The 25,619-nt window shown below is 43.9% G+C and overlaps 1 protein-coding gene across 1 annotated transcript in view; it reads right to left on the reverse strand.

Annotated features, from left to right (window-relative positions):
- Positions 1-25,619, reverse strand: part of NHERF2 (NHERF family PDZ scaffold protein 2) — a 128,834-nt gene that overhangs the window by 14,717 nt on the left and 88,498 nt on the right. The window contains exon 3 of the mRNA XM_075318308.1: positions 12,772-12,951. Coding sequence (XP_075174423.1) covers positions 12,772-12,951 — 180 coding nt within the window. The remainder of the gene's footprint in view (positions 1-12,771; positions 12,952-25,619) is intronic.

Here is a 25,619-nt window from a genome sequence, read left to right on the forward strand (position 1 = left end):
AATGAAAAAAAAGTTTTTTCATTTTCTTCCATATAGAGAACTTAGATTTATGATCTGCAATATTGCAGTACCTTAGTGTGGGTGTGTGATATATATATACCACAGCATATATACTACTAATATATACATGTACATACACTATATATATTTATATATATATATAAAAATATAATATATATATAAGTGTGTATATATATATATATATATATATATATATATATATATATATATATATATATATATATATTAGTACCGTAGTATATATGCTGTACTATATTGTAATATACCGTGTGTATATATATATATATATATATACACCACAGTATATTACAATATAGTACAGCATATGTACTACGGTAATAAAATATATATATATATATATATAAAAGTGTATATATATATATATATACACTTATATATAAATTATATTTTTTATATATATATATATATATATATATATATATATATATATATATATATATATATATACACTATATATATATATATATATATATAAAAAAAAAATATATATATATATATATACACGTATATATACTAATATACTGCAGCATATAGTGAAACTGATGTTCTCCTATGAAGGGTGACCATGAAGGGAGATGGCTGCCATATTGACTAGGTCCCAAAATGTCATGGCAACCCATGAGTTCCCCATAATCACATTGCATGGGGGCAAGTGTCACGTCTCCTGCTAGGAAAAGCAGAGCTGACATCACCGGAAGGGGACAGTGTTTTCATTTTCTTTGGGGCCCTGAATTGGCTAAGCAGGAGTTATTCTTCAGTATTGGACAGCCCCTTTAAATGCCTCTGTCAGTGATCGTCAGCGGCAGTAGCGTAACTAGAGTTTGATGGGTCTAACTGCAAAGATTGGACCTGGCCCCCCCCCAACCATACACCGACACCAGGGTACGGGATAATGACACCGATACTTGCGTTATGGGATAATGACGCTGACACTTGACTCTTTCCATCAGCACCCAGCTTTCCTATGTTCTGATATCCATCTTGTCCTCAGCACCCAGCTTCCCCATGCGTTGCTATACACCTTTCTGTCAGCACCCAGCTTTCCCATGTTCTGATATACATCTTGTCCTCAGCACGCAGCTTTCCCATGCTCTGATATACGTCTTTCCCTCAGCGCCCAGCTTTCCCATGATATCAGAGCATGGAAAAGCTGGGTGCTGAGGGAAAGATGTTTAGCAGAGCATGGGGAAGCTGGGTGCGGAGGGAAAGATGTATAGCAGAGCATGGGGAAGCTGCGTGCTGAGGACAAGATGTATATCAGAACATGGGAAAGTTGGGTGCTGAGGCAAAGAGCCTCTTTCCCTCAACACAAAACTTTTGCATCCCATGCTATTATCTTTGTCCCCCCTCATATATACCGCAGCTCTCCAAATACTATAATGGCCCCCACATAGCCTTACATATAGTATAATGGGTCCCATATAACCTTTCATATATTAGAATGCACCCCCATCGTTCACCATGTAGTATAATGCACCACCATAGTCCTCCAACTATTATAAAGCACACCATAGCCCTCCATATATTCTATAGCACACCATAGTCCTCCATATATTATAATGCAGCCACATTGTCCTCCATATTATATTACGCAGCCCCCATACCAGTTAATGCAGCCCCATAGTCCTCATATTATATTATGCAGCCCCCATACCGTTTAATGCAGCCCCATAGTCCTCAATGTTTTATAATGCAGCCCCATAGCCCTCCATATTATATTATGCAGCCCCCATACCGTTTAATGCAGCCCCATAGTCCTCCATGTTTTATAATGCAGCCCCATAGCCCTCCATATTATATTATGCAGCCCCCATACCGTTTAATGCAGCCCCATAGTCCTCAATGTTTTATAATGCAGCCCCATAGCCCTCCAGATTATATTATGCAGCCCCCATACCGTTTAATGCAGCCCCATAGTCCTCCATGTTTTATAATGCAGCCCCATAGCCCTCCATATTATATTATGCAGCCCCCATACCGTTTAATGCAGCCCCATAGTCCTCAATGTTTTATAATGCAGCCCCATAGCCCTCCATATTATATTATGCAGCCCCCATACCGTTTAATGCAGCCCCATAGTCCTCCATGTTTTATAATGCACCCCCATAGCGGCCTTGTGGTCTGCCACTGAAGAGCGCAGCTCCTCTCTCACAGAGAGGGGCCGGCTGCTTCTCTGCAGGGCGGGCGCCGGGCACCTAACCCTGCAGGGCCCAGTTGCGATCTCTGCGACCGTTCTCGTTACGCCCCTGGCCAGCGGCATCTAAGCGGTTAAATGGCAACTGATGGAGGCAAATACCAGCTTGCGCCATGCACCCGCCTGCGTTAATATGATGGGTGGGTTAAAATGTGAAATGTAGACTCCAACATGGCCGCTATGGGTAGTTTGGATATAATGAGGTCCTGGAAGAAGGGGTGAGGATTTTTCTTATTGCTGTGGAGTTGCTACTTGAGCAGTTTTCTCACGTCTTTAGGAAGGCGACGTGCTGGGGACTGAATCGCGTGTACACACAAGTGCTGGCCCGCCTGACAATGAAGTGTGGGAACCATAAAGTAATGCATTGTGTGGTTGCGAGCCATGCGCGGCGATGGAGGGGTTAACGGGAGCCATTCTTTCTTTTTTGGTCTCCTGTCTCCTTTCTCAGCTCCCTGCACTCTGCCCTCGGCCCTGGCAGTGAAAACAAACACCAAGGCCTCTTCTCCCCGGTTCCCTGGCAACCGCTTCCTACTTTCTCCTGACAGAAATAATGGCTGTGCTCTGTTCTGGGCCACATTTGTGTTCCCCTCCCATCTCCTCCCCCCCTCGCCGTCACCCCCTTTATTTTACTCTCCGACGCCCCCCGCCCCCACCTACTCGTACAAGTTTCCTTTCTTTATCCAGACTGTTCCCAAATAATTGTTCCCCCCCCACCCCTGTCCAGAACCCCCCTTCTTTTTTAGAGTGTGCGCTCGGAGCGGTTCGCCCCCCGAATTTGACACCCCTGAACCCTTAACTCGATAAATATAGAGGGGACTGACCAAAAAAAATATACAGAAAATGCTGCAAAATGTGGACATGTTATATGTTATATGCAGCCGGAGTTGGGTGCAATCCACTGCTCTCTGTTATCAGCCATTTCACACTGAAGCATTTGTCATTGGGTTGAGGCCTCTTAGGCTGCGCTCCACAATGGATTCAACCCCTTTACGCTCCATGAGGCCTAAATACACCATTTTGCGAGCTGCATTATACGCCCAACAGTCGTGGACCGAGACGCGCGGATGTGTGAATGCTATATATGAAGGGTTATATGGGACCCATTATACTATATGGAAGGCTATGTGGGGGCCATTATAGTATTTGGAGAGTTACGGTATATATGAGGGGGGCAAAGATAAAAGCATGGGATGCAAAAGTTTTGTGTTGAGGGAAAGAGGCTCTTTGCCTGAGCACCCAGCTTCCCCATGCTCTGCTATACATCTTTCCCTCAGCACCCAGCTTTTCCATGCTCTGATATCATGGGAAAGCTGGACGCTGAGGGAAAGACGTATATCAGAGCATGGGAAAGCTGCGTGCTGAGGACAAGATGGATATCAGAACATAGGAAAGCTGGGTGCTGAGAGAAAGATGTATAGCAACGCATGGGGAAGCTGGGTGCTGAGGACAAGATGGATATCAGAACATAGGAAAGCTGGGTGCTGAAAGATGTATAGCAATGCATGGGGAAGCTGGGTGCTGAGGACAAGATGGATATCAGAACATAGGAAAGCTGGGTGCTGAGAGAAAGATTTATAGCAATGCATGGGGAAGCTGGGTGCTGATGACAAGATGGATATCAGAACATAGGAAAGCTGGGTGCTGAGAGAAAGATGTATAGCAATGCATGGGGAAGCTGGGTGCTGAGGACAAGATGGATATCAGAACATAGGAAAGCTGGGTGCTGAGAGAAAGATGTATAGCAACGCATGGGGAAGCTGGGTGCTGAGGACAAGATGGATATCAGAACATAGGAAAGCTGGGTGCTGAGGGAATGATGTATAGCAGCGCATGGAGAAGCTGGGTGCTGAGGACAAGATGGATATCAGAACATAGGAAAGCTGGGTGCTGAGAGAAAGATGCATAGCAGCGCATGGAGAAGCTGGGTGCTGAGGACAAGATGGATATCAGAACATAGAAAGCTGGGTGCTGATGGAAAGAGGGATTTCAGATCATGGGAAACCTGGGTACTGAGGGAAAGGTATATATGAGGGGGGACAAAGATAAAAGTATGGGATGCTGTTTAACCTCTTAAATTCCGCTTTCAATCACTGGTTGCACCATTGGGTACGCGTGGCACCTTCATCCCACCTACCGACCTGTTGACGGGGTCCTCTCTGGCTGCCATCTTGGTACTCCTGTGATTGCAAAGCGCAACCCCCAAACTAAGCCTCATAGGACCCTGTGATTTCTAGATTTCCAAAAGCTGACACTGCCTTGGCCATCATGACATGCTGGGAGTTGTAGTTCTGTAATACCAAATGAGTGGCAAGATTTGGCAGAAGACTGCAACCCCTTACCTGTCAGGATATAGTGGGGGTTGTAGTGTCGCAGTAGGCTGCATGTTACGTCAAAGCTGCAAGTGTTTTTGGCTGTCAGACCATGATAGGGGCTGTAGTTTTACGTCGTGAGTGGATTCTGTCAAAGCTGGTGGCGATATTGGCTGTCAGGCCATGATGGTGGTTGTAGTATAGCAATAGCTAAGGAGCCATAAGTGGGACTCTACAGTACTAAAGTGTGGGAAGATTTCACTATCGGGGCATCCTGGGAGTTGTAGTTTTTCAAGGCCTAGTGAGTCGGATGTGGTGAGTAGATTTTGCTGACAATAGCAAATCTCTTGGTTGTCGGGACATGCTGGGAGTTGTAGTACTGCATTAGTTGAAGATTTATAGTATAGGGATTGTGATTGGAGAATCAAAGGGATCCTCTGCATCCTGAGGTATAGTGAGCTCCTGATGACTGACAGTCCGGACCAGCGCCATTGCTGGTCCGGCCTGTGTGCTCTCCAGTCCTACAAGCGGAGGCAGCTTTGTCTCTGGAGCATTAAAGCTGTCCGGATCTATTGTTTGCAAGCTATATAGCAAAGCACAGCTTCTTAAAGAGAACCTGTCACCACTTTTTTGGCGAATCAGCTGCGGCCATCACCACTGGGCTCTTATATACAGCATTCTAACATGCTGTATATAAGAGCCCAGGCCGCTGTGAGAATATAAAAAACACTTTATTATATTTTATTATATTATTATTATTATTATTATTATTATTATTATTATTATTATTATTATTATTATATTATATATATATATATATATATATATATATATATATATATATATATATTATTTTATTATATTATTTATTATATTATTTTATATTATAATGGTCGCGCTGTGGGCCATATGGGCGTCTCCGTTCTCTGGTGCCGGCGCCTTCTCTTTCGGCCATCTTCATCCTCTTTCTCAAGCCTTGGTGCATGACGCGTCTACGTCATACACACTCGCGGGTCCCGCACAGGCGCACTACAATACTTTGATCTGCCCTGCTCAGGACCTGAATGCCAGCGAGTGTGGATGACGTCGGACCCGTCATGCACCGCGGCTAGAGAAGGAGAACAAAGATGGCCAAAAGAGGTGGCACCGGAGAACGGAGACACCCATATGGCCAACCGCGCGACCGTTAGGTAAGTATTATAAAGTGTTTTTTATGTTCTACACAGTGGCCTGGACTCTTATATACAGCATGGTAGAATGCTCTATATAAGATCCCGGTGGTGGTGGCCGCAGCTTATACGCCAAAAAAGTGGTGACAGGTTCCCTTTAAGTGCAATCGCCTTGCCTTAAAGAGGACCAGCCACCAGGATTTTCATATATAAACTAAAGCCAGCGCTATACTGGTGCTATCACACTGATTCTATACATACCTTTAGTTGTGAGATTGGATGTATACTTTCTGAAATATAGGCAAGTAAAGTTTGTGAAATGCACTGTTATTTGATTGATAGCAGCTACAGAATATCTAATACGTGGGTCGGGTTTTGCTAGTTATTATCACCTGTTTGCCTGTCCTTCCTCCCGTTGTCTCTGTTAGGAGGAATAAGGAGGGAGGAAGGACAGGGGGAGGAAGGACAGTCAGGCAGACAGGGGTGGGAATAACTAGCAAAACCCGACCCACCTATTAGATATTCTGTAGCTGCTATCAATCAAATAACAGTGCATTTCACAAATGCAGAAGCGTCTTACCTGGGCCAAGGAGAAAAAGAACTGGACTGTTCCTCAGTGGTCCAAGGTGTTGTTTTCAGATGAAAGTAAATTTTGCATTTCATTTGGAAATCAAGGTCCCAGAGTCTGGAGGAAGCTGCTCCAAGCTGCTGATGTCTAGTCTGAAATGACTATATATAATATATAGAAATAGATCCCTCTGTGTGTAATGACTCTATATAATATATAGGAATAGATCTCTCTGTGTGTAATGACTCTATATAATATATAGGAATATATCCCTCTGTGTGTAATGACTCTACATGATATATAGGAATAGATCCCTCCATGTGTAATGACTCTATATAATATATAGGAATAGATCCCTCTGTGTGTAATGCCTCTATATAATATATGAATAGATCCCTCTATGTGTAATGACTCTATATAATATATAGGAATAGATCCCTCTGTGTGTAATGACTCTATATAATATATAGGAATAGATCCCTCTGTGTGTAATGACTCTATATAATATATAGGAATAGATCTCTCTGTGTGTAATGACTCTATATAATATATAGGAATAGATCCCTCTGTGTGTAATGACTCTACATGATATATAGGAATAGAACCCTCCGTGTGTAGTGACTCTATATAATATATAGGAATAGATCCCTCTGTGTGTAATGCCTCTATATAATATATGAATAGATCCCTCTGTGTAATGACTCTATATAATATATAGGAATAGATCCCTCTGTGTGTAATCACTCTATATAATATATAGGAATAGATCCCTCTGTGTGTAATGACTCTAAATAATATATAGGAATAGATCCCTCTGTGTGTAATGACTCTATATAATATATAGGAATAGATCCCTCTGTGTGTAATGACTCTATATAATATATAGGAATAGATCCCTCTGTGTGTAATGCCTCTATATAATATATGAATAGATCCCTCTATGTGTAATGACTCTAAATATATATAGGAATAGATCTCTCTGTGTGTAATGACTCTATATAATATATAGGAATATATCCATCTGTGTGTAATGACTCTATATAATATATAGGAATAGATCCCTCTGTATGTAATCACGCTATATAATATATAGGAATAGATCCCTCTGTGTGTAATGACTCTATATAATATATAGGAATAGAATCCTCTGTGTGTAATGACTCTATATAATATATAGGAATAGATCCCTCTGCGTGTAATGACTATATAATATATAGGAATAGATTCCTCTGTGTGTAATGACTCTATATAATATATAGGAATAGATCCCTCTGTGTGTAATGATGCTATATAATATATAGGAATAGATCCCTCTGTGTGTAATGACTCTATATAATATATAGGAAAAGATCCCTCTGTGTGTAATGACTCTATATAATATATAGGAATAGATCCCTCTGTGTGTAATGACTCTATACAATATATAGGAATAGATCCCTCTGTGTGTAATGACTCTATATAATATATAGTAATAGATTCCTCTGTATGTAATGACTATATAATATATAGGAATAGATCCCTCTGTGTGTAATGACTCTATATAATATATAGGAATATATCCATCTGTGTGTAATGACTCTATATAATATATAGGAATAGATCCCCCTGTGTGTAATGACTATATAATATATAGAAATAGATCCCTCTGTGTGTAATGACTATATAATATATAGGAATAGATCCCTCTGTGTGTAATGACTCTATATAATATATAGGAATAGATCCCTCTGTGTAATGACTCTATATAATATATAGGAATAGATCCCTCTGTGTGTAATGACTCTATATAATATATAGGAATAGATACCTCTGTGTGTAATGACTCTATATAATATATAGGAATAGATCCCTCTGTGTGTAATGACTCTATATAATATATAGTAATAGATCCCTCTGTGTGTAATGACTCTATATAATATATAGGAATAGATCCCTCTGTGTGTAATGACTCTATATAATATATAGGAATAGATCCCTCTGTGTGTAATGACTATATAATATATAGGAATAGATCCCTCTGTGTGTAATGATGCTATATAATATATAGGAATAGATCCCTCTGTGTGTAATGACTCTATATAATATATAGGAAAAGATCCCTCTGTGTGTAATGACTCTATATAATATATAGGAATAGATCCCTCTGTGTGTAATGACTCTATATAATATATAGGAATAGATACCTCTGTGTGTAATGACTCTATATAATATATAGGAATAGATCCCTCTGTGTGTAATGACTCTATATAATATATAGTAATAGATCCCTCTGTGTGTAATGACTCTATATAATATATAGGAATAGATCCCTCTGTGTGTAATGACTCTATATAATATATAGGAATAGATCCCTCTGTGTGTAATGACTATATAATATATAGGAATAGATCCCTCTGTGTGTAATGATGCTATATAATATATAGGAATAGATCCCTCTGTGTGTAATGACTCTATATAATATATAGGAAAAGATCCCTCTGTGTGTAATGACTCTATATAATATATAGGAATAGATCCCTCTGTGTGTAATGACTCTATACAATATATAGGAATAGATCCCTCTGTGTGTAATGACTCTATATAATATATAGTAATAGATTCCTCTGTATGTAATGACTATATAATATATAGGAATAGATCCCTCTGTGTGTAATGACTCTATATAATATATAGGAATATATCCATCTGTGTGTAATGACTCTATATAATATATAGGAATAGATCCCCCTGTGTGTAATGACTATATAATATATAGAAATAGATCCCTCTGTGTGTAATGACTATATAATATATAGGAATAGATCCCTCTGTGTGTAATGACTCTATATAATATATAGGAATAGATCCCTCTGTGTAATGACTCTATATAATATATAGGAATAGATCCCTCTGTGTGTAATGACTCTATATAATATATAGGAATAGATACCTCTGTGTGTAATGACTCTATATAATATATAGGAATAGATCCCTCTGTGTGTAATGACTCTATATAATATATAGGAATAGATCCCTCTGTGTGTAATGACTCTATATAATATATAGGAAAAGATCCCTCTGTGTGTAATGACTCTATATAATATATAGGAATAGATCCCTCTGTGTGTAATGACTCTATATAATATATAGGAATAGATCCCTCTGTGTGTAATGACTCTATATAATATATAGGAATAGATTCCTCTGTATGTAATGACTATATAATATATAGGAATAGATCCCTCTGTGTGTAATGACGCTATATAATATATAGGAATATATCCATCTGTGTGTAATGACTCTATATAATATATAGGAATAGATCCCTCTGTATGTAATCACGCTATATAATATATAGGAATAGATCCCTCTGTGTGTAATGACTCTATATAATATATAGGAATAGAATCCTCTGTGTGTAATGACTCTATATAATATATAGGAATAGATCCCTCTGCGTGTAATGACTATATAATATATAGGAATAGATTCCTCTGTGTGTAATGACTCTATATAATATATAGGAATAGATCCCTCTGTGTGTAATGACTCTATATAATATATAGGAATAAATCCCTCTGTGTGTAATGACTCTATATAATATATAGATATAGATCCCTCTGTAATGACTCTATATAATATATAGGAATAGATTCCTGTGTGTAATGACTCTATATAATATATGCGTTTCCCTTTTTGTATTGAATTACTGAAATAAATTGACTTTTTGATGATATTCTAATTTATTGAGATGCCCTTTGTATATACGTTGGAACGGACAGAATTACGCGCGGCCCATTTATATTTATCATCTACATCTGGATACACGGGGCCGATCCGGTAACCTAACCAGGCCTGTAATCCTCCGTGACAGATAAGCATGTTGGGAAACAGGTGTCTAATAGCCACACACGCCTGTGCCATACGACGTGCCCTACAGGACCCGGGACCCTGAGCGGGATCCTCTCTCCAGGTATGAGATTATTAGCCTGAATGAGCCGCTTCCCCTGGGAATCCTCTCGCTCCTACAGAGCGGCATTAAATATACATGGAAGGCTCGAGCACATAATGTCTGTGAGGTGCTGGGCACGGATCGGGTTCCCAAATCTCCCAGCTGGTAAAAGAAAAAGAAGAAAAAAAAAAAAGACCCTCCCCCAACTGGCACACCACTGACCAACACTCGCATGGCTGCGTCACTCGCATCAATTATACAAGAGGGCCCATGAATTGCGGGGCAGAGCTTGCCGGGCGTACAATGGGAGGAGATGACAGATCCGGCGGGCAGAGGGCACCGAAGGTTCAGCAGACTCGGGCAACAAGAAGGTGGATCGGGTGACCCATGGCACACTGCAGGGAGCATATGTTTTGGAATAACTATCTGCCCAAATTAGCATTAGGTACCTAAGCATCGTGCCAAAGTGGCCCTGTGCCAAAGTGGGGGGGGGGGGGGGGGGAGGTGCTTTCTAATAATCCTTTCTTTCCTGTGCGGATAATTATTTGTAAAAAATCCGCCGCAAAATGCCCCCTAATGTCCGGGGGTGGTCATTAAATTACCTCATTGTGTTGTGCAGCCGAACATGGCTCTGATTAATTTATAAAGAGCCCACGTGGCACCTTACAATAGCCGTCCGGAGTGACAGTGAAACGTGGCACTATTACAGAGGGCTGTCAGGGGGCCGCCAAGTGGTCTTAAAGGGCCGGTAGCACTTTGTTTTCATACCCACGTACCTGAAGACTAGTGCTGTCGTGATTGCACAAATATTAGGATCTGGCACTATGTCGGATGAACTACAACTAAAAACTCTCCCGAATCCTCCATACACAGGAACGATCGGCTCGGCCGAGTGCTCATCTGGCAGCAGCTTATCTCCCTGTCCCCCTAAAGGAGACTGAACCTAAACCACTTGACACCATCCGATGGTGGGACAATTGGGAGCCCCCATACATACTAGATGGTGGTCCGATCCCACTAAAATCAGCAGGTTTGACCAACATTTAGCTAACATGTATGGAGTAGAGAACTTCTTCACTCAAATCCCGACATAACGAGCGCCTCTAGGGTTTACAAGGACACAGCGGAGTCATGATGTCACATGAGGCCTCAATTGTTGTCATAATGTCACGCCGGGGGCAAGAGGACCCCAGGCGAGTGACGCAACACAAAGGGAACACCAGGAAAGCAATACCACGGATGGCTCTGGCACTAGGGAAAGGGGTTGTAGAACCGGCATTTCTCTACAGAAATGACGACTTACTCACTGGCCAGGTGACGTCCTCCTCCGCACTTCCCGGCCATCCACGTGTGCTGCTACCTCCTTCCCCTCGGGGGCCGTGTACAAGCCGCACTGGGTTCCTAAGAAGCGTGCGCATCAGCCCTCCTCCTAAAGGGCCAGTGTGCCATTTCCCGCACTGAGTATTTAAGGCACCCTCCCATTAGGGGAGGTGCCTGTGCAACATGTTTAGTTAGTCAGTCAGTCTGCTACCTACATAATACTCAGGTGCTGAGCTCCTGCCTTGTTATCCTTATGTCCCTTTCCAGCACCTGCCTTCCCATACCTGTCTACCCTTGCTGTGCCCACCATTCCTGTCCGTACCCACCTGTCCAGCCTGTCTCAGTCACTCCGTCTGTACCCGTCTATACCTGAGTCTGTCAACTGTCCTGGGGTTCAGCTGCCACGGTCCCGGTCACTGTCTAGGAAGTGGTACATGCCGGCATTTAGTTAAGCCCCTTCCACTAAATGGTAAGCCCGGGTCCCCCTGTGGTCAGGTTGGTCTATTAATCCCACTCGCTGTCCCTACACCAGCCGCAAGTGTTACAAGGATCACCTCCTACCACTCACATCCCTGCGCTCCCTAACGTCCCTAGACAGGTCCTTCCCCCGTGCGCCGTCACTTGCCTAGGCCCTCGCTCGCCCTCTACTTACCCTAACTAATGCACTGGCCAGCGAGACGCCAGTCTCGCCACTACAATAAAACAACACAAGGAAGGTAAGATCAACAGGGGAAAGGCACAACAAATAGTTCTCTACAGCTAGTCCAGCCGTAAACTTCTCAGCTGCAACAGAAACACCTCAGCTTCTCCAGAGCCAGGCTCCTTCAAAGTGGTAAGTTATGATATAAACTATAGCCAGCATAGGAGAGACTGAGGAGTGAGTTTATATATCGGAAGGTGAGATTAACATCTACAAGTAAATCTCGGCAGGATAGACAAGAGACCTTAACCCCTTCAGCGCCAAATGGAATGAAATACGCTCCTACTCAGGATAAGCGATGAGAGGATTCTAAAACGGATCTGCAATCAAGCAAACACTGTGACTTTCTGATCGCCGATCCCCCTGAGGTCTCAGTAGGTAGGACGCGACACACTCGTGACACATGGGGGCCTTGTAAAATGCCAAGCATAAGAAGATATATTTGCCATTCAGGGGTTTGGAAAAGTTGGGTTGACAGCAGACGCCTCATATTGGTAGTAAAATTAGCCTAAAAACGAATAATTAGTTTCTCACAAACCTCTACCAGCCGGTCCTGTGGTCTCAGTCCGGCCTTGGCAGCGGGAGAGCCGGGGTCTACGGATCGTATGAACTGTCCTGGCCGCGATTTCTCGCTGTGAAGGTTGAATCCGTAGCCATTAGGCCCCTTCTTTAGATGACACAGCCTCGGACATCTATCCTTCACTTGTCCATTCATGTCCTATAAATATAAGAAAAGGAAAGTTCAGGAATTATGAGAATTTTACAGCTCGCGTCCCCATGATAACTCTTCCTGTCACCCTGTGCAATCTTAGGTGTTACCATACACTCGCACATATTCAATAAAACGCTTGTTAATTTCTCTCAGGTATGTTTGCTTTGCTTTCTATTTCAGGTTTACAATCGTTCATAAAGCCAATGCTCGGTTTAACGACTGCTGTGACCAAACCCAAGTCCCTGTGTTTAATGGCTGGAGGAGATTATCTGGTTGGACAAGTCACAACGCAAACACATTGGACAGACTTGGCTTTGAAGATGAAATATGACCGAGAAATCAGTAAACAATATGTCTGTCACAAGGAAGGTGGTGGCAAATACAAAGTAAGGCGGTGATGCGACTGAGATGACTGTAAAAGTATCTTGTCCCCTTGCCTGCTGTAACTTAAAGGGTTATTTCCATCTTTTATATGTTATATGTTGTCGGACAGAGCTTGTAAATACAAGCAATTTTGCAATTTACTGCTTGTTAAAATTTTCAGCCGTTCTTGAGATATTAACACTTTTATTTCGATTACAGCTTGTTGCCTTGGAGACCGACCACCGCTGTTAGACAACCATAAACAAAAGTGTTAATATCTCAAGAATGGCTGAAAATTTTAACAAGCAGTAAATTGCAAATGTGCTCGGTTTTAGAAGCACTGTCCGAAAATACCCAATTTGTGAAGACGGTAAAAACCCTTTAAGAGCCAATTCGGCCTTGATGATGTGAGTAATTTGACTGACTGGTTGCAAATGACCTTTTACTGCACAAGGCTCTTCTTTTGAAGAGTGGCTTTTGCTCTGGAGGATCCAACATGTCCCCTACTTTCCAAAGGCGTCTGGGAGGGTCCATGAAGGATGGGGAGATCTAAATGCCAAAAGTCGTCATCACGACTCCTTTTAAATTTCCCCTTACAACTTCGATTCCCACTCACCAGTGGGGTGTAGCGGGGAGTGTGTATTGCCACTTGTGTTTTTTGTGAATCCATATAGGGGTAGAAGGATCAAACCTCCCCATGATTACTTTGTGGGCCGTGGATTAGTGCTGTACACATCACATAATTGTCCTAAGCTTACACAATCCCATTACCTGACTTACAGGATCCCGTTTACTTTACGTTTTACTTAAATCCTAATTATATGTCTATTTAAGCAGAAAGGAGTCGGATTTCTAAGCCTCGCTGCCATGCCCTCACTTACGACTGAGGGCAGGTCAGCGCGATGTGCAACCACTGAAATCACTATAGGCTCAGATCTGCCAAAAAATGACCTTTTTATACAAATTTACAAAAGTCCAGTTTCCTCAATGGGGCATTTTTTAATGCACACGAACAGCACTTTCTGCAGTGTCACATCTATACCTGGCGACTGCACGAGCTTCTGTGTGCCGATCAAACAAAGAACATTTGCATCTAAAATGATCCCTTTTTTTGCATAGTCAATACCGCCTGGACGTAACACCCCGCTGCTCTGCCATTAAAGCACTTTAACTATTTCCACTTTTTCAGGCAAGTTTCACTTTCTTTTTTGTCTTTAACCCAGTGACACCAAAACACTATGCCACTAAAACAGTAACTCTAACTGTAATGCTCGCAGTCGGTGTAGGGGCAACAAGCAGGATTAGGAGACCCACTGGACTACAGAGGGATCCGGACTTACCCTTAGTGGGAGGGGCTTAACTAAGCGCCAGGTACCACTCCCAGGGCAGTGACCAGGACTGCGGCAGCTGAACCCCAGGACAGGTGACGGACACAGGAATGGACAGGTACAGGCAGGGCGACTGAGGCAGGCTGGACAGTCGGGTACGGACAGGAATAGTGGGCACAGCAGACTTAGGTATAGCTGACAGACACAGGGGTAACGGGACCTAACAACTAGCTAGCAGACTGGTATACTGACTAACTGAATGTGTTGCATAGGCACCTCCCATAATGGGAGGGTGCCTTAAACACACAGTGCCTTGTATACTGACTAACTGAATGTGTTTCGCAGGCATCTCCCCTAATGGGAGGGTGCCTTAAATACAAAGTGCCTTGTATACTGACTAACTGAATGTGTTGCGCAGGTACCTCCCCTAATGGGAGGGTGCCTTAAATACACAGTGCCTTGTATACTAACTAACTGAATGTGTTGCGCAGGCACCTCCCCTAATGGAAGGGTGCCTTAAATACACAGTGCCTTGTATACTGACTAACTGAATGTGTTGTGCAGGCATCTCCCCTAATGGGAGGGTGCCTTAAATACACACTGCCTTGTATACTGACTAACTGAATGTATTGCGCAGGCACCTCCCCTAATGGGAGGGTGCCTTAAATACACAGTGCCTTGTATACTGACTAACTGAATGTGTTGCGCAGGCATCTCCCCTAATGGGAGGGTGCCTTAAATACACAGTGCCTTGTATACTGACTAACTGAATGTGTTGCGCAGGCATCTCCCCTAATGGGAGGGTGCCTTAAATACACACTGCCTTGTATACTGACTAACTGAATGTGTTGCGCAGGCACCTTACCTAATGGGAGGATGCCTTAAATGCTCAGTGCCTCTCAGCCATAGGCTGAGAGGCATTTCCGGGAAATGGCACGCCAGCCCTTTAAGAAGAGGGCCGGTGTGGGCACGCACGTCCTAGGTGCAGTCCTGGGAACCCTGTGCGGCATGTAGAGGGCTCAGGAGGGCAGCACACGTGGATGGCCGGGGAAGTGCGGGGGAGTACGTGACCCGGGCTGGGCACATAGTAAGTCGGTGTATCTGCAGAGACTCCGGCACTACACTAACCTGTCAATGCTGTTTATGAATCTTGTTAGTTTTGGTAGGATCCCTCCTTATGATTGTGTGTTGGCTGCCTTTGAAATTATCTTAAAGAAGATTTTCTTTTCATAAAAACGATAACATATTGAATAGTAATGCTCTTAAAGGGACCTGTCACTTGCCATAAATATGTCATTTTTTTAAACAGGTATAAATGCCCTTGTTCTCCTGAATCTGGCACTGTTTTTATTTTCTTCCTGCACCTCTCCGTTCCTGAGATATGACCCCTTCTTCTCAGTATTTAAATTTACTCTGTTTAGTCCCATGGGTGTGGTTCACAAGAACACGCCCACTGAGAAGAGTCCAGGATGTCGCCCATTTGGCTAAAAAGACATAGGGAAGATGGCCCGTATCTCAGGAACGCAGAGGCGTAGGAACAAAAGAAAAACATCGCCGGATTCAGGAGAACAGCGGCATTCACACCAGGTTAAAAAAAAATTACATATTAATTAATTAATTACATATTAATTGATATTAATTTGTATTTTATATGCACACTTGTCTGTTCTCGCAGAATGTCCTAGAGTCTACTAAGATAAGGGGAGACTTACGTGCCTCCTTGTCTAAATTTCTATATTCCTGTATAGGTTTAGGGGGTCTTTAATCATTAACAGTATTTGTTTAGGGGGTTCTAATTTGAGATCGGTATTTTAGGGCCCCTGTTTAGGGGGTTCTAATTTGAGATCGGTATTTTAGGGCCCTTGTTTAGGGGGTTCTAATTTGAGGTTGGTATTTTAGGGCCCTTGTTTAGGGGGTTCTAATTTGAAATCGGTATTTTAGGGTCCTTGTTTAGGGGGTTCTAATTTGAGATCGGTATTTTAGGGCCCTTGTTTAGGGAGTTCTAATTTGGTATTTTAGGGCCCTTGTTTAGGGGGGTTCTAATTTGAGATCGGTATTTTAGGGCCCTTGTTTAGGGGGTTCTAATTTGAGATCGGTATTTTAGGGCCCTTGTTTAGGGGGTTCTAATTTGAGATCGGTATTTTAGGGCCCTTGTTTAGTGGGTTCTAATTTGAGATCGGTATTTTAGGGCTCTTGTTTAGGGGGTTCTAATTTGAGGTCGGTATTTTAGGGCTCTTGTTTAGGGGGTTCTAATTTGAGATCGGTATTTTAGGGCCCTTGTTTAGGGGGTTCTAATTTGAGGTCGATATTTTAGGGCTCTTGTTTAGGGGGTTCTAATTTGAGGTTGGTATTTTAGGGCTCTTGTTTAGGGGGTTCTAATTTGAGATCGGTATTTTCGGGTCCTTGTTTAGGGGGTTCTAATTTGAGATCGGTATTTTAGGGCCCTTGTTTAGGGAGTTCTAATTTGGTATTTTAGGGCCCTTGTTTAGGGGGGTTCTAATTTGAGATCGGTATTTTAGGGCCCTTGTTTAGGGGGTTCTAATTTGAGATCGGTATTTTAGGGCCCTTGTTTAGGGGGTTCTAATTTGAGATCGGTATTTTAGGGCCCTTGTTTAGTGGGTTCTAATTTGAGATCGGTATTTTAGGGCTCTTGTTTAGGGGGTTCTAATTTGAGGTCGGTATTTTAGGGCTCTTGTTTAGGGGGTTCTAATTTGAGATCGGTATTTTAGGGCCCTTGTTTAGGGGGTTCTAATTTGAGGTCGGTATTTTAGGGCTCTTGTTTAGGGGGTTCTAATTTGAGATCGGTATTTTAGGGCCCTTGTTTAGTGGGCTCTAATTTGAGATCGGTATTTTAGGGCCCCTGTTTAGGGGGTTCTAATTTGAGATCGGTATTTTAGGGCCCCTGTTTAGGGGGTTCTAATTTGAGATCGGTATTTTAGGGCCCTTGTTTAAGGGGTTCTAATTTGAGATCGGTATTTTAGGGCCCTTGTTTAGGGGGTTCTAATTTGAGATTGGTATTTTAGGGCCCTTGTTTAGGGGGTTCTAATTTGAGGTCGGTGTTTTAGGGCCCTTGTTTAGGGGGTTCTAATTTGAGATCGGTATTTTAGGGCCCTTGTTTAGGGGGTTCTAATTTGAGATCGGTATTTTAGGGCCCTTGTTTAGGGGGTTCTAATTTGAGATCGGTATTTTAGGGCCCTTGTTTAGGGGGTTCTAATTTGAGATCGGTATTTTAGGGCCCTTGTTTAGGGGGTTCTAATTTGAGATCGGTATTTTAGGGCCCTTGTTTAGGGGGTTCTAATTTGAGATCGGTATTTTAGGGCCCTTGTTTAGGGGGTTCTAATTTGAGGTCGGTATTTTAGGGCCCTTGTTTAGGGGGTTCTAATTTGGTATTTTAGGGCCCTTGTTTAGGGGGGTTCTAATTTGAGATCGGTATTTTAGGGCCCTTGTTTAGGGGGTTCTAATTTGAGATCGGTATTTTAGGGCCCTTGTTTAGGGGGTTCTAATTTGAGATCGGTATTTTAGGGCCCTTGTTTAGTGGGTTCTAATTTGAGATCGGTATTTTAGGGCCCTTGTTTAGGGGGTTCTAATTTGAGATCGGTATTTTAGGGCCCTTATTTAGTGGGTTCTAATTTGAGATCGGTATTTTAGGGCTCTTGTTTAGGGGGTTCTAATTTGAGGTCGGTATTTTAGGGCTCTTGTTTAGGGGGTTCTAATTTGAGATCGGTATTTTATGGCTCTTGTTTAGGGGGTTCTAATTTGAGATCAGTATTTTAGGGCCCTTGTTTAGGGGGTTCTAATTTGAGATCGGTATTTTAGGGCCCTTGTTTAGGGGGTTCTAATTTGAGATCGGTATTTTAGGGCCCTTGTTTAGGGGGTTCTAATTTGGTATTTTAGGGCTCTTGTTTAGGGGGGTTCTAATTTGAGATCGGTATTTTAGGGCTCTTGTTTAGGGGGTTCTAATTTGAGATCGTTATTTTAGGGCCCTTGTTTAGGGGGTTCTAATTTGAGATCGGTATTTTAGGGCCCTTGTTTAGTGGGTTCTAATTTGAGATCGGTATTTTAGAGCCCTTGTTTAGGGGGTTCTAATTTGAGGTCAGTATTTTAGAGCCCTTGTTTAGGGGGTTCTAATTTGAGATCGGTATTTTAGAGCCCTTGTTTAGGGGGTTCTAATTTGAGGTCGGTATTTTAGGGCTCTTGTTTAGGGGGTTCTAATTTGAGATCGGTATTTTAGGGCCCTTATTTAGTGGGTTCTAATTTGAGATCGGTATTTTAGGGCCCCTGTTTAGTGGGTTCTAATTTGAGATCGGTATTTTAGGGTCCTTGTTTAGTGGGTTCTAATTTGAGATCGGTATTTTAGGGCCCCTGTTTAGTGGGTTCTAATTTGAGATCGGTATTTTAGGGCCCTTGTTTAGGGGGTTCTAATTTGAGATCGGTATTTTAGGGCCCTTGTTTAGGGGGTTCTAATTTGAGATCGGTATTTTAGGGCCCTTGTTTAGTGGGTTCTAATTTGAGATCGGTATTTTAGGGTCCTTGTTTAGTGGGTTCTAATTTGAGATCGGTATTTTAGGGCCCTTGTTTAGGGGGTTCTAATTTGAGATCGGTATTTTAGGGCCCTTGTTTAGTGGGTTCTAATTTGAGATCGGTATTTTAGGGCCCTTGTTTTGGGGGTTCTAATTTGAGATCGGTATTTTAGGGCCCTTGTTTAGGGGGTTCTAATTTGAGATCGGTATTTTAGGGCCCTTGTTTAGGGGGTTCAAATTTGAGATCGGTATTTTAGGGCCCTTGTTTTGGGGGTTCTAATTTGAGATCAGTATTTTAGGGGGGTCCTGGAGTCAATTTTCATTACTTTTGTAACTCATACACTACAAATTGCATATGACAATCTGTCCCAGATAGAAAGGAGGATATCTCGGATAACATATGCACATACATGCATCCATAAACGTTCACACGATCGTAACGTTGACTTTTTGTGTTTGTCCATTCAGAGGAAATAGCATGTTGAGAGCTGCTGACGTCAGTCTAGTCACACGAGGTTAACCCATCGAGCCCATCACTCAGAATAATGTGACTTGGAAATGACGTGCCTTAGGTGTGTATGCCGATTTCAAGGACTGGCGCCACCATTTAGGTTATCGATATTAAAGGAGACGATGAAAGTAAAAAATGTCAAAGTCGACTATAAAGGACTAAGGACTCCTTACGAGGAATGCGGCATATCATCAGACTCCCACATACCACGGAGGAAGGGAGGGAGGGGGACTAATCTCATTTTGCGGTTTCTGTTCCTGCGAAAAGTAAGGAGGTCACATCTGGGGACTGAAAATGGTCTGGGGATGGGGCAAGTTAGCAAAAATCAAATTTACAAAAAGAGATTGAGTTCTCCTGAGTAGCCATAGAACAACAGATTCACACTTCAGTCCCATCGTGCATCCCAAAAATCTAGGGGGGTACTATGCTATCTCATGGGATAAGGAGACTTATAAGTCAGGCAATGCTCACTGAGAAAATAAATATGCTAATTAGCTCTCATCAAGAAGGAAGAAAGCTGCTTTCTAACGGCCTCATGCATATTATATAGAAGTCAGTCGAACCTGTTGACCTGCGAGCATCTGATGTCTATAGGGGTCTCCTAACAGGTGATGTTGGGTGGGGGGGGGATGGCGCTGAGAAAAAGCTCATACCAGAGCTGACCGGCGGCAGCTCCGTCCACTCTCCCCATAGGAAAGACATGAACAATCAGCGGGGGGAGTCGGGAAACATAGCTGTCAGACGTATGAGCTTCAGTGGAACCTACCGTACCCTACAAATCAATATTTGACCCTTTAACAACCCCCGTAATAAGACTAAGCATCTTTTCCAAAAAGAGGACACCCATCGCAGCCAACCAGTGCTCTACACCGATGAGGGGCAAAAACCCTCCAAACAGCTCTGCGGACGAACCTTTGGTCTGGCTAAATACCCTCATTCATTACACTTATTAACTATTGGGCTAGGTACCGCCAATAGGTGGTGCTAGAGAGCCAGAGTAGATACCTCCAATAGGTGGTGCTAGAGAGCCAGACTAGGTACCTCCAATAGGTGGCACTAGAGAGCCAGACTAGGTACCGCCAATAGGTGGTGCTAGAGAGCCAGACTAGATACCTCCAATAGGTGGAACTAGAGAGCCAGACTAGGTACCCCCAATAGGTGGCACTAGAGAGCCAGACTAGGTACCGCCAATAGGTGGTGCTAGAGAGCCAGACTAGATACCTCCAATAGGTGGCACTAGAGAGCCAGACTAGGTACCCCCAATAGGTGGCACTAGAGAGCCAGACTAGGTACCTGCAATAGGTGGCACTAGAGAGCCAGACTAGGTACCCCCAATAGGTGGCATTAGACAGCGAGACTAGGTAGCTCCAATAGGTGGCATTAGACAGCCAGACTAGGTACGTCCAATACGTGGTACTAGAGAGCCAGACTAGGTACGTCCAATAGGTGGCACTAGAGAGCCAGACTAGGTACCTCCAATAGGTGGCACTAGAGAGCCAGACTAGGTACCTCCAATAGGAAGCACTAGAGCGCCAAACTAGATACCTCCAATAGGTGGCACTAGAGAGTCAGACTACGTACCTCCAATGGGTGGCATTAGAGAGCCAGACTAGGCACCATCAATAGGTGGTACTAGAGAGCCAGACTAGGTACCTCCAATAGGTGGCACTAGAGAGCTAGACTAGGCACCTCCAATAGGTGGTGCTAGAGAGCCAGACTAGGTGCCTCCAATAGGTGGCACTAGAGAGCCAGACTAGGTACCTCCAATAGGTGGTGCTAGAGAGCCAGACTAGGTACCTCCAATAGGTGGCACTAGAGAGCCAGACTAGGTACCTCCAATAGGTGGCACTAGAGAGCCAGACTAGGTACCTCTAAAACGTGGCACTAGAGAGCCAGACTAGGTACCTCCAATAGGTGGCACTAGAGAGCCAGACTAGGTACCTCTAATACGTGGCACTAGAGAGCCAGACTAGGTACCTCTAATACATGGCACTAGAGAGCCAGACTAGGTACCTCTAATACGTGGCACTAGAGAGCCAGACTAGGTACCTCCAATAGATGGCACTAGAGAGCCAGACTAGGTACCTGCAATAGGTGGCACTAGAGAGCCAGACTAGGTACCTCTAATACGTGGCACTAGAGAGCCAGACTAGGTACCTCCAATAGATGGCACTAGAGAGCCAGACTAGGTACCTCCAATAGATGGCACTAGAGAGCCAGACTAGGTACCTCCAATAGATGGCACTAGAGAGCCAGACTAGGTACCTCCAATAGATGGCACTAGAGAGCCAGACTAGGTACCTCCAATAGATGGCACTAGAGAGTCAGACTAGGTACCTCCAATAGATGGCACTAGAGAGTCAGACTAGGTACCTCCAATAGATGGCACTAGAGAGCCAGACTAGGTACCTCCAATAGATGGCACTAGAGAGTCAGACTAGGTACCTCCAATAGATGGCACTAGAGAGTCAGACTAGGTACCTCCAATAGATGGCACTAGAGAGCCAGACTAGGTACCTCCAATAGATGGCACTAGAGAGCCAGACTAGGTACCTCCAATAGATGGCACTAGAGAGTCAGACTAGGTACCTCCAATAGATGGCACTAGAGAGCCAGACTAGGTACCTCCAATAGATGGCACTAGAGAGCCAGACAAGGTACCTCCAATAGATGGCACTAGAGAGTCAGACTAGGTACCTCCAATAGATGGCACTAGAGAGCCAGACTAGGTACCTCCAATAGGTGGCACTAGAGAGCCAGACTAGGTACCTGCAATAGGTGGCACTAGAGAGCCAGACTAGGTACCTCTAATACGTGGCACTAGAGAGCCAGACTAGGTACCTCCAATAGATGGCACTAGAGAGCCAGACTAGGTACCTCCAATAGATGGCACTAGAGAGCCAGACTAGGTACCTCCAATAGATGGCACTAGAGAGTCAGACTAGGTACCTCCAATAGATGGCACTAGAGAGCCAGACTAGGTACCTCCAATAGATGGCACTAGAGAGTCAGACTAGGTACCTCCAATAGATGGCACTAGAGAGCCAGACTAGGTACCTCCAATAGGTGGCACTAGAGAGTCAGACTAGGCACCTCCAATAGGTGGCACTAGAGAGTCAGACTAGGTACCTCCAATAGGTGGCACTAGAGAGCCAGACTAGGCACCTCCAATAGTTGGCACTAGAGAGCCAGACTAGGTACCTCTAATACGTGGCACTAGAGAGCCAGACTAGGTACCTCTAATACGTGGCACTAGAGAGCCAGACTAGGTACCTCTAATACATGGCACTAGAGAGCCAGACTAGGTACCTCCAATAGGTGGCACTAGAGAGCCAGACTAGGCACCTCCAATAGGTGGCACTAGAGAGCCAGACTAGGTACCTCCAATAGGTGGCACTAGAGAGCCAGACTAGGCACCTCCAATAGGTGGCACTAGAGAGCCAGACTAGGTACTGCCAATAGGTGGCACTAGAGAGCCAGACTAGGTACCTCTAATACATGGCACTAGAGAGCCAGACTAGGCACCTCTAATACGTGGCACTAGAGAGACAGCTTTTTAACTTGTGGGGAAAGTTAATTTCCCAAAAAATAAAGGGAACTATGGACAGTCATATAAAGGGGGGTTCTTTGTTTGGCAATAGAAATAATCACAAAATGTCTCATACTGGGCCCACCAGGGATCAGCTGCAAACAAGTTCAAATTCCCTACAGCTCCTCTAGAGGAAAAATGAAGTATTACACCTCCGATACAAATCAGTGCATGTAATGCAGAAGAGGACAGGTCCTCCAGAGTGGAAGACATTCTTTGTATATGCTCTGTAGATGAGGATAATGAAAAGAGGGACCCATTTATTCAAGGGTTAATCCTAAAACCACAAACTATCCCTCTATCCTTAGGAAAGGAGATAATTTGTTGATCACTTTTGGTATAACTGATGGAACCTACTGGTGAGCCGCAGACTGGGGCACCAGAATAAATCTGTCGGTTCATTGTCAATGGGATGGCCACAAATAGCAGTACCATAGTGAATGAATGGAGAGGAGTGGAGGAAGAGCATGCACTCCATTCAAGACAACTGATGTTGTTGCGGGTCCCCACTTTTGGGGGCCCCAGAAACTGGCAAAGAACATTTTTGGGGGGAATAATGCCCCTAATTCTCTAACAAGAGGGTAGAAAAATGCAAAGGCCGAGGTGGCCGACCCCTTTTATTTTGAATAGTATATACGATTACATATGGTAGACTCCTAGTCTTGGACAGCCAAAGATGGTGCCATTCAATGAGTCCTTGTAGTGCCGGCATACCTGCAGGAACGCCGACTTACTCACTGCTCCGGCCGTGTCTCTTTCTCCCCTGCTGCTGTGCGTCCTTCCATGTGCTCTCCTGCCATTCTCTCTTCCCGGGCCCTGTACATGTCGCATAGGGTTCCCAGGAGCGCACTTAAGATGTGCGCGGGCACATCGGCCCGCCCCTTAAAGGGCCGATGTGCTATTTCCTGAAAAGTGTATTTGAGGCACCCTCCCATTAGGGAAGGTGCCTGCGCATGCTTTGTGTTAATCAGTGACCTGTCTGTCTAGCTAGTTGTTAGGTCCCGTGTCCGTTACCTATACCTGAGTCTGCCTTCCCATACCTACCTGTCCCTGTCGTGCCCACCATTCCTGTGCATACACGCCTGTTCAGCCTGCCTCAGTCGCCCCGCCTGTACCCGACTATTCCTGTGTCCGTCACCTGCCCTGAGGGCCAGCTACCACCGTCTCGGTCACTGCCCTGGAATTGGTACTTAGCATCCACCTCGCGGTGCGTGCTTAGTTAAGACCCTCCCACTGAGGGGGTAAGCCCGGGTCCCCCCTGTGGTCTACTGGGTCCACTAATCCCACTCTTGGCCTCTATACCAGCCTGAGCAATCGTAATGACTCCATAAAGCAGGGTGATTGTAAAAGACTATTATCAGCTCCTGACTACTGCTTTTACCATACAGGAGATAAAAATAAGACTACTGTGCCATAAAACGAGGCCGCACGTGTCCACGGAGGTTCATGACACGGCGACACACGCAGGCAATCGCTGGATGAGCATTGATCATTATTAGGGTACTTCAGAAAAAATGCGGATTTTAGCTGCAGCTAAAATCCGGCTTTCCTCCAGCTGGATACAGAGACCGGCCAGGGGACCGACAAATTGGTAAAACAAATAAAAAAAAATATATGGCCGCTTTCTGGAGAAGTGTTACATTTCACAAGAACCTATTTGGACGTTTTCACAGAATTTGGAGCGTTTTCCTAGTTTTTCTCTGGAATGCACAACCCATGGGGGAAGCATTCGCAGCGCCGCACTCCCACAGAATAGCTAAACAGACCCTTGGCACACACCCGGCCCGTGTCCTGCGGCCTGCGGCGCTCGGTCCTGGGGGTGTGAGAACCGGGGGAATGGACCGAGTCCAGTCCGTGGAGGAGGGTATTCGTGTTGTGGAGACAATTTTTTTTCTCCTTTCCTGAAATACTCTGTGCTGCTGGAGTGCATTATGCATTAGCAGATTATACGTGGCCATTACTGTTTTGTGTGGGGGGGGATCAAATAGATTTGCAAATTTCGATTCTCAGCACTTATGGGGTTAATCATTACCCCAGTGACTGCCAGCAAAACGATTAGGGAAGACTAATTGATCAGACGATCCCAGGTGACCTTGGCGGAGGCTTTCACATCACGCACACCGCTCCGTCCTCACAATTATAGCCATTCATCCGCTCATCCTTGTCATTTAGGCAGCAGGACGGTAATATTAGCTCCTAGTTCACCCCGCAGATGACAGGCAGTGTCCTAATTGTCAGAGCATAGTCATTTACCCACGAAGATATACATAGGGGCAGTATTATAGTAGTTATATTCTTGTACATAGGGGCAGTATTATAGTAGTTATATTCTTGTATATAGGGGGCAGTATTATAGTAGTTAT

Source organism: Anomaloglossus baeobatrachus, chromosome 7 (genome assembly GCF_048569485.1).
Source record: "Anomaloglossus baeobatrachus isolate aAnoBae1 chromosome 7, aAnoBae1.hap1, whole genome shotgun sequence".
Taxonomy (NCBI): Eukaryota; Metazoa; Chordata; class Amphibia; order Anura; family Aromobatidae; genus Anomaloglossus; species Anomaloglossus baeobatrachus.